This window comes from Triticum urartu, chromosome 7A, assembly GCF_056163025.1.
Source record: "Triticum urartu cultivar PI428250 chromosome 7A, HENAU_Tu73, whole genome shotgun sequence".
NCBI classification, from domain to species: Eukaryota; Viridiplantae; Streptophyta; class Magnoliopsida; order Poales; family Poaceae; genus Triticum; species Triticum urartu.
Genome location: NC_141879.1, coordinates 703187509 through 703200812, shown reverse-complemented (window position 1 = coordinate 703200812; position 13304 = coordinate 703187509). Strand labels below are relative to the sequence as shown.

Genomic DNA, 13304 nt, shown 5'->3' with positions numbered 1-13304 from the left:
ATGGTCATTTTCTTCAATGCTTACAGGAAGATGAGAAGCTTTATCTGAAGCTATGAAGTCGTTTGGTCCTGAACTGGCTATAACATGTAACAGGTACGTCGTGCACTCTTCGGTATTGTAACATGATATATGATAAGTGATATAATATTTCCAGACATTAAGTTATTTTTAGTGTTATAATCTTTGTTGTAAGATGATGTGAAGTTAAATTTTACACTTAACAAAGTGGTAGAGTCTCTCCACTATAGCCTGGAGATCCTGAGTTCCAACCAACTTCCTTGCAGAATTATTATGCTGGGGTAGCCTATCTTGTGTGGGTGTTTTCAACACTGGATACACCTGTTTTTACTTAATTAATTTATGTCAAATCTTCACAGCAATGTCAACAAATGAACCCAATGGCTGACTCCGCCCCTGGCTGTACTGGACTAGATTAATGTGCGTGTCACATCACGCACGCGGCTGTCCGGCTAACCGCCGATCTGGACCGGACCGGACTGCTGGAACGGTCTCATCGTCAACCGGCGCGCGAGCTTGGAAGGTCCGTTGGACAGCGACCAGCCAATGGAGACTCACTGTACTTAGATTATTCTTCAAACGGATGGGAGCTTGGGAGCATGCACCTAGATTACTATGTATGGATAAGCTCTGTCAACAGGTTAAGTAACTTATCGTGATAGATGTGCGATGTGACAGATCAAGGTGATCAACTAGGTGCATACTCTTACCGCTGGCAGCTAAGATATACTACCCCAAGTCTATCACTATCTTTTTTTTTCGACAAAGAAGTCTACCACTATCTGGTATAGGTTTTTTTTTTTTTGCAGCCTGCTTGCTTACCTTGCTGTTGACATCTTCTTGCTCTGGATTCATCTTGGGAGGCGACCAGAAGAGAGACCCAGTCGCACGGCGCATGCGGAAACTTCATGCACGCATGGATGCGAAGACGCCGGTGAGTCCAGAGGCCATGCATGCACGCATGCGCGCAGAGAATAGTTGCAGCGGGAGCGACATCCTCCGTCGTTTTCGTCCACGGGGTTCTCTTCTTCCACCAACTGCCTTTCGATTTCGGATTGAAGACCGTCCTCCCTGCAGGATCCGCCGAGTCCTCTCCCCCGGATCTCTAGTAGACTTGTTTCTCTCTGCTGGTGCCGGGTGTGGTAAGGACGCGCGCACGTGCGGCGAATGGTCGGACGTCGGAGATGTGTGGATCCGGTCCGGATACGAGAAAGCAATCGCGGTGAGGTTGACGAGAGAGATGATGGTATGGCGTGCCAGACCGTATATAATGGCGGGACCTGCTATTTGTCGCTTGCAACGACTCTTGTTTTTTTCGAGAAAAGCTTGAAACGACTCCTAATGACCGTTCGCCTGCTAGTACGGGTACCGGGCCAGGCCCAACAATCACGTAGTAAGGCATTTTTTTCATGGGAGGGGCCTTGGGTCTCGAGCACACGTTTTTAAAAAATTAAATTTTCTTCTATTTCTGAAATGGAAAAATGTATTATTTAATTTTTTTGCGGGGTATAGACTTTAAATTTAAAAGAACGTTGTCACGCGTTCAACCAAATTCTAACACAATGTTAAAAACTGCCCGTGCAACTTCTAGGAAATGTTGATAGCATACAAAAAATGTACGTGAGATGTAAAAAAATGTTCCCACATTTCAAAAAAATGCAAGTGTTTTTTTTCTTGCATCAATATCGGAAACGGATGTCGCTCCCGCTCGCCCCTCCTCCTCCACCGCCGCCGCCCACCGCCTCCGGTAGCACTGCTGCTCGCTGGCCCAACCATCGCTACGTGCATCTATCGCAGGCTGCCTTATGCCTCTTCTTGGGCATCGGCGAGGCTGACGCACTCCATCTTCCTTCTTCCTTTAGCGCCCCTGCCGGCCTCCCCGCCCAAGTCACGGCTGACCACCTCGTATGCCTCTATATTTCGTCGTCCAAGCTCTGGTTCGACGAGCTGCTTGCTGCTGCCCTTCTCCAAACTCTTCTCGGGGATGCTGTCCGTCCCCACAGTGCTCATCTTCTTCAGGAACAAACCTTTCTCTTCTCTTTCCCTCATGAAAACTTTGCTGCCTATCTTCTTCGCCTCCGGCCCCTTCACCGAAGGCTTTTCTCACTCTGTTTCCAACCGTTCTTGCCGAACGCGATCCCGTCTCCGACCCCGCCTGCAGCTCTTTACTGCAAGTCCCTGTCTGATGTGTTGTCTCTGCACCACTCCACTGCCACCAAGTTCGAAAATGCAGCTTGGGTCAGGCTCAAGTCCTTCGTCACCACGCAATCTGCTCCGGTGCCGCCTGCCTGCCGCATGCACATCACCTTCCTCCAGTTCCCTTTCGCGTATCGCCAAGCCTGTGCAACCTCATCCTCGGCTGCCTGTTTGGAGGTGCCTCTCCTCACTTTCATGTGGCCGTGGTTGAGGAAGATGAGTTCTCCTTCTTCGTCGCCAACCGTGGCGTGGCCGATCTGATCATCCCGTTCGGTGACCTCAGGCGCCCGGGCATCGACCTGCGCTTCTTCATCCCGGCTACATCATCTGATGCGCCCTTGCCGGCGCCAGCGGTGCCTTCGGTGGAGGAGCAGCCGTCCTTGCACCCTCGAGCCAAGGACTACATGCCTCGTTCGCCTGTTAAGGTTAGTCCATTACGATCTAGGTCTAAGTTCTGATCTTTCATCCTGCGGCACTACAAAGTAGATGTAGTTCCACCTCCCACCACCGTCCCTGACCCTCATAAACACTCTTTGCTTTGGATTAGCTTTTTTTTTCAGCAGTTTCAAAACCTAGTGCGTGCTTGGTCAAATTCACGCTTGACCACTTTTTCTCTGGGGGCCTTAGATTTTTCGTCTTGCATTTCCGTGATAATTTATTCCTTGCGCTTGTGTCAACTACGGATGTCAGAAACGAGATCGTCAAAAAGTCCCCGGTTTCCTGCCCGGGTCTCTCTCTAGCTCTCTCATGCTCTCTCCAGGCGGCAAAAGAGGCTGCCATTTCAAATTTTGAAATGGGGCTCTCGTCGGCCTTGGCGGCCAAGGAAGCTGTGCTCCTCGCCCCACCTCCTTCTATTCTAGGCTTGCCTCCTGCTGCTCCTCCCTCACCCCTAGCTAGCCACCTAGTTCACTTGTTTACCTCGCCGGTGCGGACAGCCATGGCGAACGCGAGCAATGACGCGTGCGGCGCTGCCTCGTCCGGTCACATCCCCCCGCCCCCCAGGCTCACTCGTCGCCCACGCCGCCCGTGAACGCCTCCTACCATCCCATGCCTGCATGCGCGACCCCCTCCCGTACATCTCCTCTGCCTGCATTTATGGCATACCTAATTACGCCCCAGGCTTGTGTGGACTCGGCCCATGCGCCACCCCTCTCACCTGCCCCGGTTCACCACCCAACCGGTGTGCACCCACCTCCTGCTTGCAGTACGCCCTACAAAAGCCCTACCCCCAGGCCACTCGATCACTCGCCGCTCACCCTACCGTCCTCCTCTCCTCCCAGGCCAAGTCCCATCGCCGCGGCGCCAGCGACTGCCCTCTCCTACCGGGACGTGCTGCTCTCTCCTCAAAAAATGCAGCCGCGCTCTTCCCGCAGCAAGCTCTCGCCTCGCACGTCCTCTACTTCTACCCCCTTCCACCAGCGCTCTCACTTCACCCTCCCACCACGCATTCGATCCAGACCCCTCTGCTTCCGCTGCCTTGCGCCAGATCACCTTGTCCAAACCTGCCGCAACCCTGTACGATGTGCGCGTTGCGGCTGCTCCAGCCACTGCAGCCCACAGTGCACATCCAACTTTCCCCTAGCCCTCCAACGTCTCCGCCTTCTCCACCGCAACCCCACCATGGCCAAGGATAACTCCAAGACCCTCTGGATCGGCTCGCACCGCCTCACCCTCCGCCAGCCTGTTGCCTCCTCGCCTCGCTCGCCTCGTTCGCCGTCCTCAGATGGCGACTCTGCCCCGCCTTCTCAACGCGGGTCGCCGCGCTCAAGCCCCGTCTCCCTCTCGACGGGCGATGAAGGGAAGGAGGCTCCTGACGCTGCTTCCGCTGTCCACGGGCCGGTGCGCCCTCGGTCGGAGGCATCCTCCTCAGCTTCCTCTCCTGGGCGTGCTCACTCCACATACCCGGACATCTTCGTCCCCTCCGGCCTCCTCCATGATGTGGGGCACTTCTGCTTCGTGCACCTGGACCACATCATGCCCGAGCCCTATGACCTCATCCGCCATGCCATCGAGTTCTACGCGGGCAACCCCACCTTCTTTTTCGCGACCACGAACCGGTGTGCGGCCTTGCTCGTCTTCGACTCCCTCGAAGACCGCGTGGCTACCATAGCCCACTTCCCCGCCAAGTTCGCCGGCATCAACATCACTCTCCTCCGCCCCGAAGAGACTGACAACCGTGCGACCACGCGCTACAACCACCTGATCGAGATCGAGGCCAAGAACTACCCCCTCAAGCTTTGGCACCCCCAGGGCGCGAACTTCGTGTTCGGCCACTTTGGGGTCCTCTGCTGCGTCGACCACCACTACCTCAACTCCGGCGACTTCACGGCCATGCGTGCTTTCCTTCGTGTGGAAAGCGACCACGTCACCCTCGACGGCTGCATCCTCCGTCTCCCGCCCGCCCAAGTCGTCGATGTCAATCTTCGGGTCGTCAAGACCTGGGCAGTCTTCGAGGATTTCACGGCCCCCCTCGATGGCGACGACGTAAACGGCGATGACCGCGGCCAGCATGTCCACGGGGCATGGAGGTGGAACTGCCCACGCGGCGGTCCGTGCCCTGGCTCCCACGCCTCGGACTCCATGCCTCCTCCCTTGCCGAGGGGCGGCTTGCCGCCGACTCCTCCCGCCCAGGCGGCTCAAGCTCCGATTGACCTCCTGCAGCCTCTCGTCGGCGGCCCGCTGCTGCCACCTGCTGCTGCAGCGGTCAACACTCCCAGCCGCTCCGGCCTCAGCGGTGGCACGGAGGAGGAGGACCACGAGACCCTTTCGCCTATGGTCATGGTCTCCAACTCCTTCTCCTCGGTGCCGCTCGATGGCGGCGACTCCTCCTAGCTCTCCGTCTATGCCGGCTCTAAAGATCACGAAGCCACTCGTCGCCGTCTGCATGCCGCTGGCAAACGTGCTACGGATGCCGCCAAACTCCGCCGCAGCCGCCGCCTCGTGGATGCTGCTAAGCAGAATGGCGGACAATTTGTTGATATGACCACCAAAGCGATGCGCGCCAAGGCTCGTCGCTTTGATCTTCAGCTCACCACTTCAGACCTTGTCGAAGCCCTGGATGCCTCCGGTCTTACCTCGGATCCAGAGACCCCCGTGCTCAATGGCACTGCCCTCTCCCAGATCGCTAGGCTCTGTGGTGCTGAACCCGAAGAGGTCCAAGAGGTGTCCACCCCGCTCCCGTGATTGCCGTCACATCTAGCAGGATGACGGCCCCTCGCCAAGGCCGTCTCATCCTTACCAGTTATGGCTGTATCTGCCCTTATGGCAACGGTTTAATTCTTAGTTCTCCCTCGAGTTGCTTTCGCTCTAGAACCCAAGTCTGTTTGGGCGAGCCTTATTTCGACCTTCCTAGTTTCCCTTGGACTTATTCCTGCTCTAGAACCCAAGTGTGTTTGGGCGAGCTTTATTCCCTCCCTTTGGTAATGTGTTGCTACCTGAGATTTCGCCCCTGTTTTGCTCTCCCCTTGGTCATCAGGTGCACTGCTACTTCTTATGGGTAATCACAAGTTCAATTTATGTTGTAGGAATGTCAGAGGGCTAGGGCAGACTCAAAAATGCTCAGACGTGCTCTCCGAGCTCCTGGCCTTCAACCCCCACGCTTGCTTCCTTCAAGAAACCAAACTTAGTTCCATCACCGCCCTTAAGCAAAAAACCTTCCTCCCAAAACACTTAGACCTCACTCACTCTCTCCCGGCTTTAGGCTCAGCAGGTGGCATGATCTCGGCTTTCTCCTCCCATTTCGTAGCCCTCGCCTCGGACCAGGATACTTACACTCTTAGCTCCTCAGTTTCCTGCCTCGCTTCACCAATCCCTCTAAAAATCACAAACGTCTACGCCCCACCGACCATGCCCTCAAACAATCCTTCCTAACTGAGCTTGCAGCCGCTGCCCCCTCTCCCTCCACTCCCTGGTTGATTTTAGGCGATTTCAACCTTCTGCGCCAGCCCTTCGACAAAAATATGACCCACTTTAGGCAGGCCGAAGCTGACATGTTTAATGATTTCATCCATCAGCATGCGCTGATTGAACTCCCCCTTCTTGACCGTCGCTTCACTTGGTCGAGCAAACGCGATGAACCCACTCTCGAAAAAATTGATCGAGTCTTCATTAATGTTGACTGGGACCTACTCTTTCCGAACACCATGATCGCCTCCCGCACCCGCTTCATCTCCGATCACGTCCCTCTGCTCATCACGATCGACACCTCCATCCCGCGTCCCGCGCTTTTCCGCTTTGAAAATAGGTGGGCCCTTAGGCCGGCCTGCCGCTCGGTAATTCAAACGGCCTGGGCCTGGGCCCACTTCTGTTCAAACCACACCCAGTCCCTGGTTGCCGCGCTCAAACGTGCGCGCGCTAACCTCAAGCAGTGGCGCCATCTAGCTGTCCCTCTGAACACCCGTGAGAACAATTGTAAAACGGTCATCTCTGTCCTTGACATTATCGAGGAATCTCGATTCCTTTCGCCCCCTGAGCTTGGCCTACGCCGAGTGGTTATCAAAGTCTTGCAACGCACTCTTAGAGAGAAGGCGCTATATTGGATCCAACGAGGAAAAATCCGCACTACTCTGGAGGGTGACGAAAACTCTCATTTCTTTCATGCCTCTGCCTCTGTCCGAATGCGCAAAAATAAAATTAGCGTCCTGGTCTCGAATGGTAGTGAGTTCTTTGCCCATGCTAATAAATCAAGTATTCTCTCTGAGTACTACGCTTCCCTCCTCGGCACTGCCTTCGAGCCATCTTGGTCCTTCTCCCTCACTGACCTTTATCCTTCCCTTGTCCCCCAACTCCTCTCCCTCGACGCCCCTTTCTCTGACGATGAGATATCTAATGCCTTCCTCACTATGAACCCTAATGCTAGTCCGGGTCCGGACGGCTTCGACCCAGGCTTCTATAGGAAATTCTGGCCCATCCTAAAAGAAAAAATTCGGCTATTTTTCCTAGAGTTCCATTCCCAAACAAGTGATATCTCGTATTTAAATCGGGCTCTCATTATCCTCCTCCCAAAGCATCAGGAGGCCAGATCACCTACTGATTTCCGACCCATCTCTCTTCAAAACTGCCCGATCAAAGGGGTTGCAAAGCTTCTTACTAACCGACTAAAGCACCTCATTCCTCTCCTCGTCCATGCTGACCAAACAGGCTTTCTCTCAGGCCGCAACATCTCCGAGAACTCCCTTTACGCTGCAGATATCCTTCATTGATGTGCAAAGAGGAAAGCCCCTTCCCTCATTGTCAAACTTGACTTTAGGAAAGCTTTTGACTCTGTCTGCTAGTCCTCCCTCCTCCACATCCTGCGGGTCAGAGGGTTCTCCTCTCGGTGGTGTGATTGGATCGAATCATTGCTTACCACTGGGTCTACCGCAGTGATGCTCAATGGCATTCCCGGAAGATGGATCCAATGCAAAAATGGCCTCCGGCAAGGTGACCCTCTCTCTCCGTATCTGTTCATCATTGTTGCTGATATCCTACAACAAATGATCCTAAAAGCCTTTCGCGAAGGTAAACATCTGCACCCACTTTGCCCTAACCTCCCCTGCCCGGTTCTCCAGTATGATGACGACACGCTCATCATAGTCAAAGCCACTCCCGACGCTGCTAAGAATTTAAAGGCCATCCTGGATGGTTTTGCTGAGGCCACCGGCCTCCAGATTAACTTCACTAAGACAACCTTCATCCCCCTCAATGTCGACCCTGATGACGCCACTACTATGGCCTTAGATCTAGAGACCAACATCTCCTCGTTCCCTCAAATGTACCTTTGCCTTCCACTCTCCCCCTACAAGCTCCCTACGTCTGCCTTCCAACCGGTTATCGACCGGTGTGATGCCTATCTTGCTGGGTGGTGTGCGCTCCTCCTATCTCGTGGAGGTAAACTTGTTCTTCTTTCTGCGGTCCTGGACAGTCTCCCTACCTACTTTATGCTTTGCTTCTCCCTCCCCATCAAGGTTATTGAGGCGATTGATAAGCGTAGACGTACCTTTTTTTGGTCCAACGATGACACATGCTCTGGGGCTAAATGCCTGGTTGCCTGGGATAAAGTCTGTTCCCCTAGAGTTGCCGGTGGTCTGGGTGTTAAAAACCTTCGCGCACAAAAATTTTGCTTACTGCTGAAATTTGCTTACAAGTTTTTACACTCTTCTAACCTCCCTTGGAAGGATTGGGTCCTTCACCATTCACCCCTTCATATTGGCCACGGAAAGAACAGTTCCTTCCTTGCCAAAACCATTTTTAAACACCTTCATAGTTTGAGAGAGATTTCACAGTGCACTGTTGGGAATGGTTGTTCCACCTTCTTTTGGCTAGATCATTGGCTAAAGCCGGAACCCCTGGCTATAGTCTACCCCGCTCTTTTTTCTCACCACACAAACCAAAATGCCATGGTTTCCACTATATTGCAGGATGGGATTGAACTTGCTCTTCGTAATCGGCTAACCTCTACTGCGATCGCAGAACTTGCTTCCCTAAACTCGTTGTTGCAGGATTGTTTGCTTTCTTAGGTACGAGATACTCGCCGCTTGCTCAATGGTGCTGCCTTCTCCACTCGCGGTGCCTATGCTGCCCTCTCGGTTCAGCTTGTTGAGCCTATGCTCGCTGACATCTGGGATTCCAAGGTGCCAAAAAAAGTGATGATCTTTGGCTGGTTGTTTTACCTTGACCATCTCAACACACGGCACAACCTGCACAAAAAGAACATCCTCGATACTGAAGTCTGTCTGAGATGTGATCACTTGGTGGAGGACCGCGGTCATCTTTTTTTCTCCTGTCCAGCTGCTCGTGCGATTTGGAGGGCCACGGGCATTCAGCCTACTGCCGCGCCCTTCAGCGAGCTCTTCAGCTCCCCCCTCCCCGCACAGCTACCCACTTCAGTGCGCACGCTCATGCTCCTCCTTATTCTTTGGAAAATTTGGGATGCTAGAAACAAGAAAGTTTTCCAAGGGCTTGACATTGCTGCCTCAGTTTCTGTAAAAGCTATCTTAGAGGATTTGGTTATTTGGTCTCATCGGCTTAAGACTGATTCCTTAAAAGGCCATGCCGTCTTGTGGCATGAGTTCCTCTTCTCGAACCATCTGTGAACCTTGTAACATCTGCTGCCTTTTGAAATATATTCAGGTGGGGAGCCTTCCCCCCCCCCCCCCCCCCCCCGGTGACCATTTCAAAAAAAAATGCAAGTGACATTTAAAAAAATTGTATGATGTAAAAAATGTTTTTGTATTTCAAAAAAATATTTCATGCCAATCAAAAAATGTACGTGATCTTTTTCGTAAATGTTTACATGTTAAAAAAACAGTTTGTGACATTTTTAGAAAATGTTTATACAATGTAAAATGTTCACGTAGTTGAATAATTTTTTTCGTATCATTCAAAAAATGTTTAATGTGTATCTGAAGAAAATAGAATTACTCTCCTGAATAGACACATCAAGTGCCAAGATCCGAAGAGAGATGCCTTAGACACCTTATTTCAACATGCTATAGGCGCCATCACCTCGTCATTGTCAGCGGGAAACAAAAACAAAGAAAAAGAAAAGGAAACAAACAGGTCCACCCTCCTCTTACCGCCGATGAAGCCGTCGGCCAGGGAAGAGGAGAGGGATAGAGACAGCGTTGTGAAGGAGACCATATGTAGTGGCAACTAATGTCGGAAACGGATGCATCAGAATAAGACCATGTCATGACTCATCGAGAAATGATTCGATATGCAAGATTACTGGAAGAACCAGACGACCCACTTGGGGTACGGAGGATGATGATGCTGTGCAAAATGACCAAATGGGCAAGATACAGAAGTAGCAGACAATGACTATTCTCATCCCCCCCCTCCCGCGCCCCCTCTTATTAGGGCTCTCATCCTCTCGGCAACACCTTTGTTGGTGTTGATATGTCATCTCTCCTAGCATCTGATCCCCGCTATGGTGTTTGCTCGGACTGATCAAGGGGCAAACCCGCATCGCTGCTTTTTCTTGGCTAATGTTTTGGGGGATGGTGGTGTAGGGTTTCAAGCCTAGAGGAAAGATTTCTTTGGGCTAGATGACAACCATGTATGAGTAGGCGATGGGATCAGACACCGACCAGACACCGACTTGAGCGAGGTGGAGGCCATGATGAAAGAGCTCAAACTGAGGGAAGAAGATCTCGAGGACGTGATCTTCAAGTAGTAGGTAGTGTTGCCGATAGGTTCCACCCGCCGAATGGCCATAGCTTAGGGTTCACATGGACAAACCCTATATCCAGTATTGTTTCTTCAAGAATATGCATGTGGCTGGGGACCTTGCTCAAGACATAAAGATTCGACCGACAGAGGACTGTCTCTATACCATGCAATTCGCTTGTCCTTAATTATGCTAGGGACAAGTCGGTTGTGTCTCTTATGTGGATGAAATTTATTCTTGAGGAAGGCATAAATATCACCTAGTTGTTGCTACCTTAACCCTTGCATTCATTTTTTTGTTTGAGTGTTGTTGTGTGGATAGAGTCTAACCTTATATGGTGAAAAACTGTTGCATACATCTAACAATGACATTAAAATGTGTGGTGCCTGTTAATTCCTCAGGTCGGCTTCCCCTCCTAGACATGGGTTTCAGTATTCTATCATTACGGCTTCCCCTCTTAAAATTGTTATATCATAATGTTCTATTATATTCCATAAAGGTGAAGCAACATGTGGTTGACGTTTGCACATCACCACTAGAGAATTACACCACATCATATTATCAAACTTCAAACTCTATGCCATTTCACATGAGTAGCAACAATAGGCTTCTCCCACATCCTCAAGAACATGGTGTTTTACTTACAAGAAATAATAATGAACATGATTAGTGGAGTATGAATATGATAAACAATCTGTAAGTACAAAGGATTCACCAATAACAAAGAAACATCACTACTAAACATCAATTAACACCAGGAAGTGATAACCATAACCGATCTATAGTAATTGTTCATAAACGGGGCAAGGTAAATGTTGTCGATGGAAATAATAGTGATGAAGTAGATGAAGATGTTTCCCATGATGCCTTGGTGTTGAGAACGATGATGGCATCGATTTCCTTCGTTTGTAGGCAAATTTCGTTGAAATCATCCCTTTGAGAAGAGTTAGTTTTCTCCCTTCTGCCGCGGAGAAGAGATAGTTGCCCATGATGCCTATGTTGAGAACTATGATAAAAAAAAATCCTCCGGTTTTTGGGTCATCCAACATCATATGTTGCAGAGAGGTGGCTAGTGGGGCTCTATGCGCCCCACACGACATAGCCATACAGAGCGTGTGGGCTCCACATTTCACCCCATGGCCTAGAACTCTCTAACATACAGAAGGGAAGTTAAAGAAGCTACGGTACACCTTCTATCAGTCCATATGATCAAGGCTAAAAAAACTTAAATTAATTTGTAAATTACAGATCAGCTGTGTACATTTATAATATTTACATACCAACAAATTGATGATAAACTAAAATTAATTTTAGAGTAATAATATCTATAATAAATACCAACAGTAAACAACCTGCTAACAGTCCCTGATTTTTCTTCTTCATTTTACACTAGGCTAGCACTCTGTCACCGTGACTTAGCTTCCCTAAATTAGAGGATCCGGTTTCCATGTCCCCAATTTGCGGGTCTAGGATTCATTTACATCAATAATACATGTAATGTTTTCTTCTGTTTTTTTCCTCTGAAGAAGTGTTTTGCTCATGTGACTATATTCTCCTATGCTGGCCAGGCAGCTTTCCGGTCAAGCAACAGGGATCCGACCAGAGAGCGCCGAGACGAGTGCCGCCTTGAACACGGGGTCCCTCGTCAGTGTCGCCGCCATCTGCTCCACCAGGTTCTTCCTATCGGCCACCTGCTCCGCCGTCGAAGCTTCCTGCTTCCGCTGCTGCTGGGCAAGCACCGGCGCGGCTGATACGCGGACGACGGCTGCGTCGCCGCTCTTCCTGCTACTAGAACTTTGTTGCTTGGGCGGCGGTGCGTGGTTGTGGTCGCCGTCGTACGTGGCGACAAGCACGGTCTTGTCCTCGGCGCTGCGCTGCACCTTCTTCTTCACCTGGCACGACGGCGCGAACGAGCACCGGAAGTAGGCCCTCGGGCACGGGTTGTCCTTGGTCACCTTCTGCCCGTACTTCCGCCATTGGTACCCATCCTTCACGACCTGCTCGTCAAAACCAAGCGCAAATTGATTAGTTAATGGACGGCAAGAACTTTCGTCGCGATCGATAATCACGAGGAAGAAGATGGACGGTCGGTGCTGGGTGTTCGTTACTTACGAGGCTGAGGTCGGAGGGATCGGCGTGGACGTAGAGCTTGGAGACCCTGCTGGCCTTGACCTCGTCGGCGTGGACGCGCTTGCTGTTGCAGGGCTCCTGGACGGACGTGCACTCCGCCTGGTCGGGGCCAACGGTGACGCTGACGGCCAAGCGGCCGCTGCTGCCGGCCGCGGTGAGCGGAGGCGAAGGGTTGCGGCTGGCCGTGTCGAGGCTGTCGCTGCGGGGGCGCTTTCTGGTCGCCGACGCCGAGGAGCCGCCCTCCGATGTCGTCCACGACTGGTGGTGGTTGTTGGCCGCCGCCATCATGCCGCTGACCTTGCCCTGCAGGTCGGCGTACTTGGCCACCAGCGCGCGAAGCATGTCGCTGAGCCTCCTGTTCTCCTCGCCCACTCGCCGGAGCTCGGCCTCCAGTGCCTCGACCTCGTGATTTTTCCTGGAGGACATGAAGTCCTCCTCCACGAGGACCTTGCTCACCGGAGGAGCACCTCGCCGCGCCGTAGGCCCGCCGACGTTGAGGCTAAGGCTGAGGGAAGTCTGCCCGATCATCCACTGCTCGTCCATGTCTACCTTGAATTCGCTGTAGCTTGAGAATGGAAAAGAATCTATCGGCAAACAGGCGGCAGCCGAGGAAGAAGTCGAAGAAGAAGACCGGGAAGCTAGATGGGCATGAGCTAGAGAACTGGTCGTGGCTGGGAGGAAGCGCGCGGACATCAATTTATAGAGGAGGGGGAGGGTGACCATCAATTTATGGTCGCGCATCTTTTGGTCGCCGTGACCGCGATAGAATATTTTTAGTGAAGCTGGCAAGAAGAAGTACTACTACAAGGGA

The 13304-nt window shown here is 51.8% G+C and overlaps 2 protein-coding genes and 2 pseudogenes across 3 annotated transcripts; 3 read left to right on the top strand and 1 right to left on the bottom strand.

Moving 5' to 3' along the window:
• The first annotated feature begins 1713 nt into the window (after positions 1-1713).
• LOC147961809 (uncharacterized) lies at positions 1714-3244 on the top strand (annotated as a pseudogene).
• Positions 3245-3834: 590 nt separating this feature from the next.
• LOC147961808 (uncharacterized) lies at positions 3835-5397 on the top strand (annotated as a pseudogene).
• Positions 5398-7587: 2190 nt separating this feature from the next.
• On the top strand, positions 7588-9287 carry LOC147961807 (uncharacterized). The gene is made up of 3 exons (XM_087533953.1): positions 7588-7635; positions 7764-8159; positions 8712-9287. The coding sequence occupies exons 1-3, from the start codon at positions 7588-7590 to the stop codon at positions 9285-9287; spliced, it is 1020 nt and encodes a 339-aa protein (XP_087390079.1).
• Positions 9288-11569: 2282 nt separating this feature from the next.
• On the bottom strand, positions 11570-13218 carry LOC125524165 (WRKY transcription factor WRKY28). 2 transcript variants are annotated; one of them, XM_048689234.2, is made up of 2 exons: positions 12476-13218; positions 11570-12363 (listed from the first exon to the last, which is right to left on the bottom strand). In XM_048689234.2, exons 1-2 carry the CDS (start codon positions 13214-13216, stop codon positions 11944-11946), a joined length of 1161 nt encoding a protein of 386 aa, XP_048545191.2. In that variant the 5' UTR covers positions 13217-13218; the 3' UTR covers positions 11570-11943. The 2 variants fall into 2 exon arrangements, with proteins under 2 accessions (XP_048545191.2, XP_048545192.2); XM_048689235.2 differs by having other exon boundaries at positions 11570-12360.
• Positions 13219-13304: the final 86 nt, after the last annotated feature.

Bases quoted from the DNA above. Each gene is read 5' to 3' on its own strand.
- LOC147961807 (XM_087533953.1), top strand. From the start codon at position 7,588: ATGGCATTCCCGGAAGATGGATCCAATGCAAAAATGGCCTCCGGCAAG. The intron at 7,636-7,763 runs GTGACCCTCTCT...CCGGTTCTCCAG, and splicing joins CAAAAATGGCCTCCGGCAAG to TATGATGACGACACGCTCAT. The intron at 8,160-8,711 runs GTTATTGAGGCG...TTGCTTTCTTAG, and splicing joins GCTTCTCCCTCCCCATCAAG to GTACGAGATACTCGCCGCTT.
- LOC125524165 (XM_048689234.2), bottom strand. From the start codon at position 13,216: ATGGTCACCCTCCCCCTCCTCTATAAATTGATGTCCGCGCGCTTCCTC. The intron at 12,364-12,475 runs GTAAGTAACGAA...GGTTTTGACGAG, and splicing joins ATCCCTCCGACCTCAGCCTC to CAGGTCGTGAAGGATGGGTA.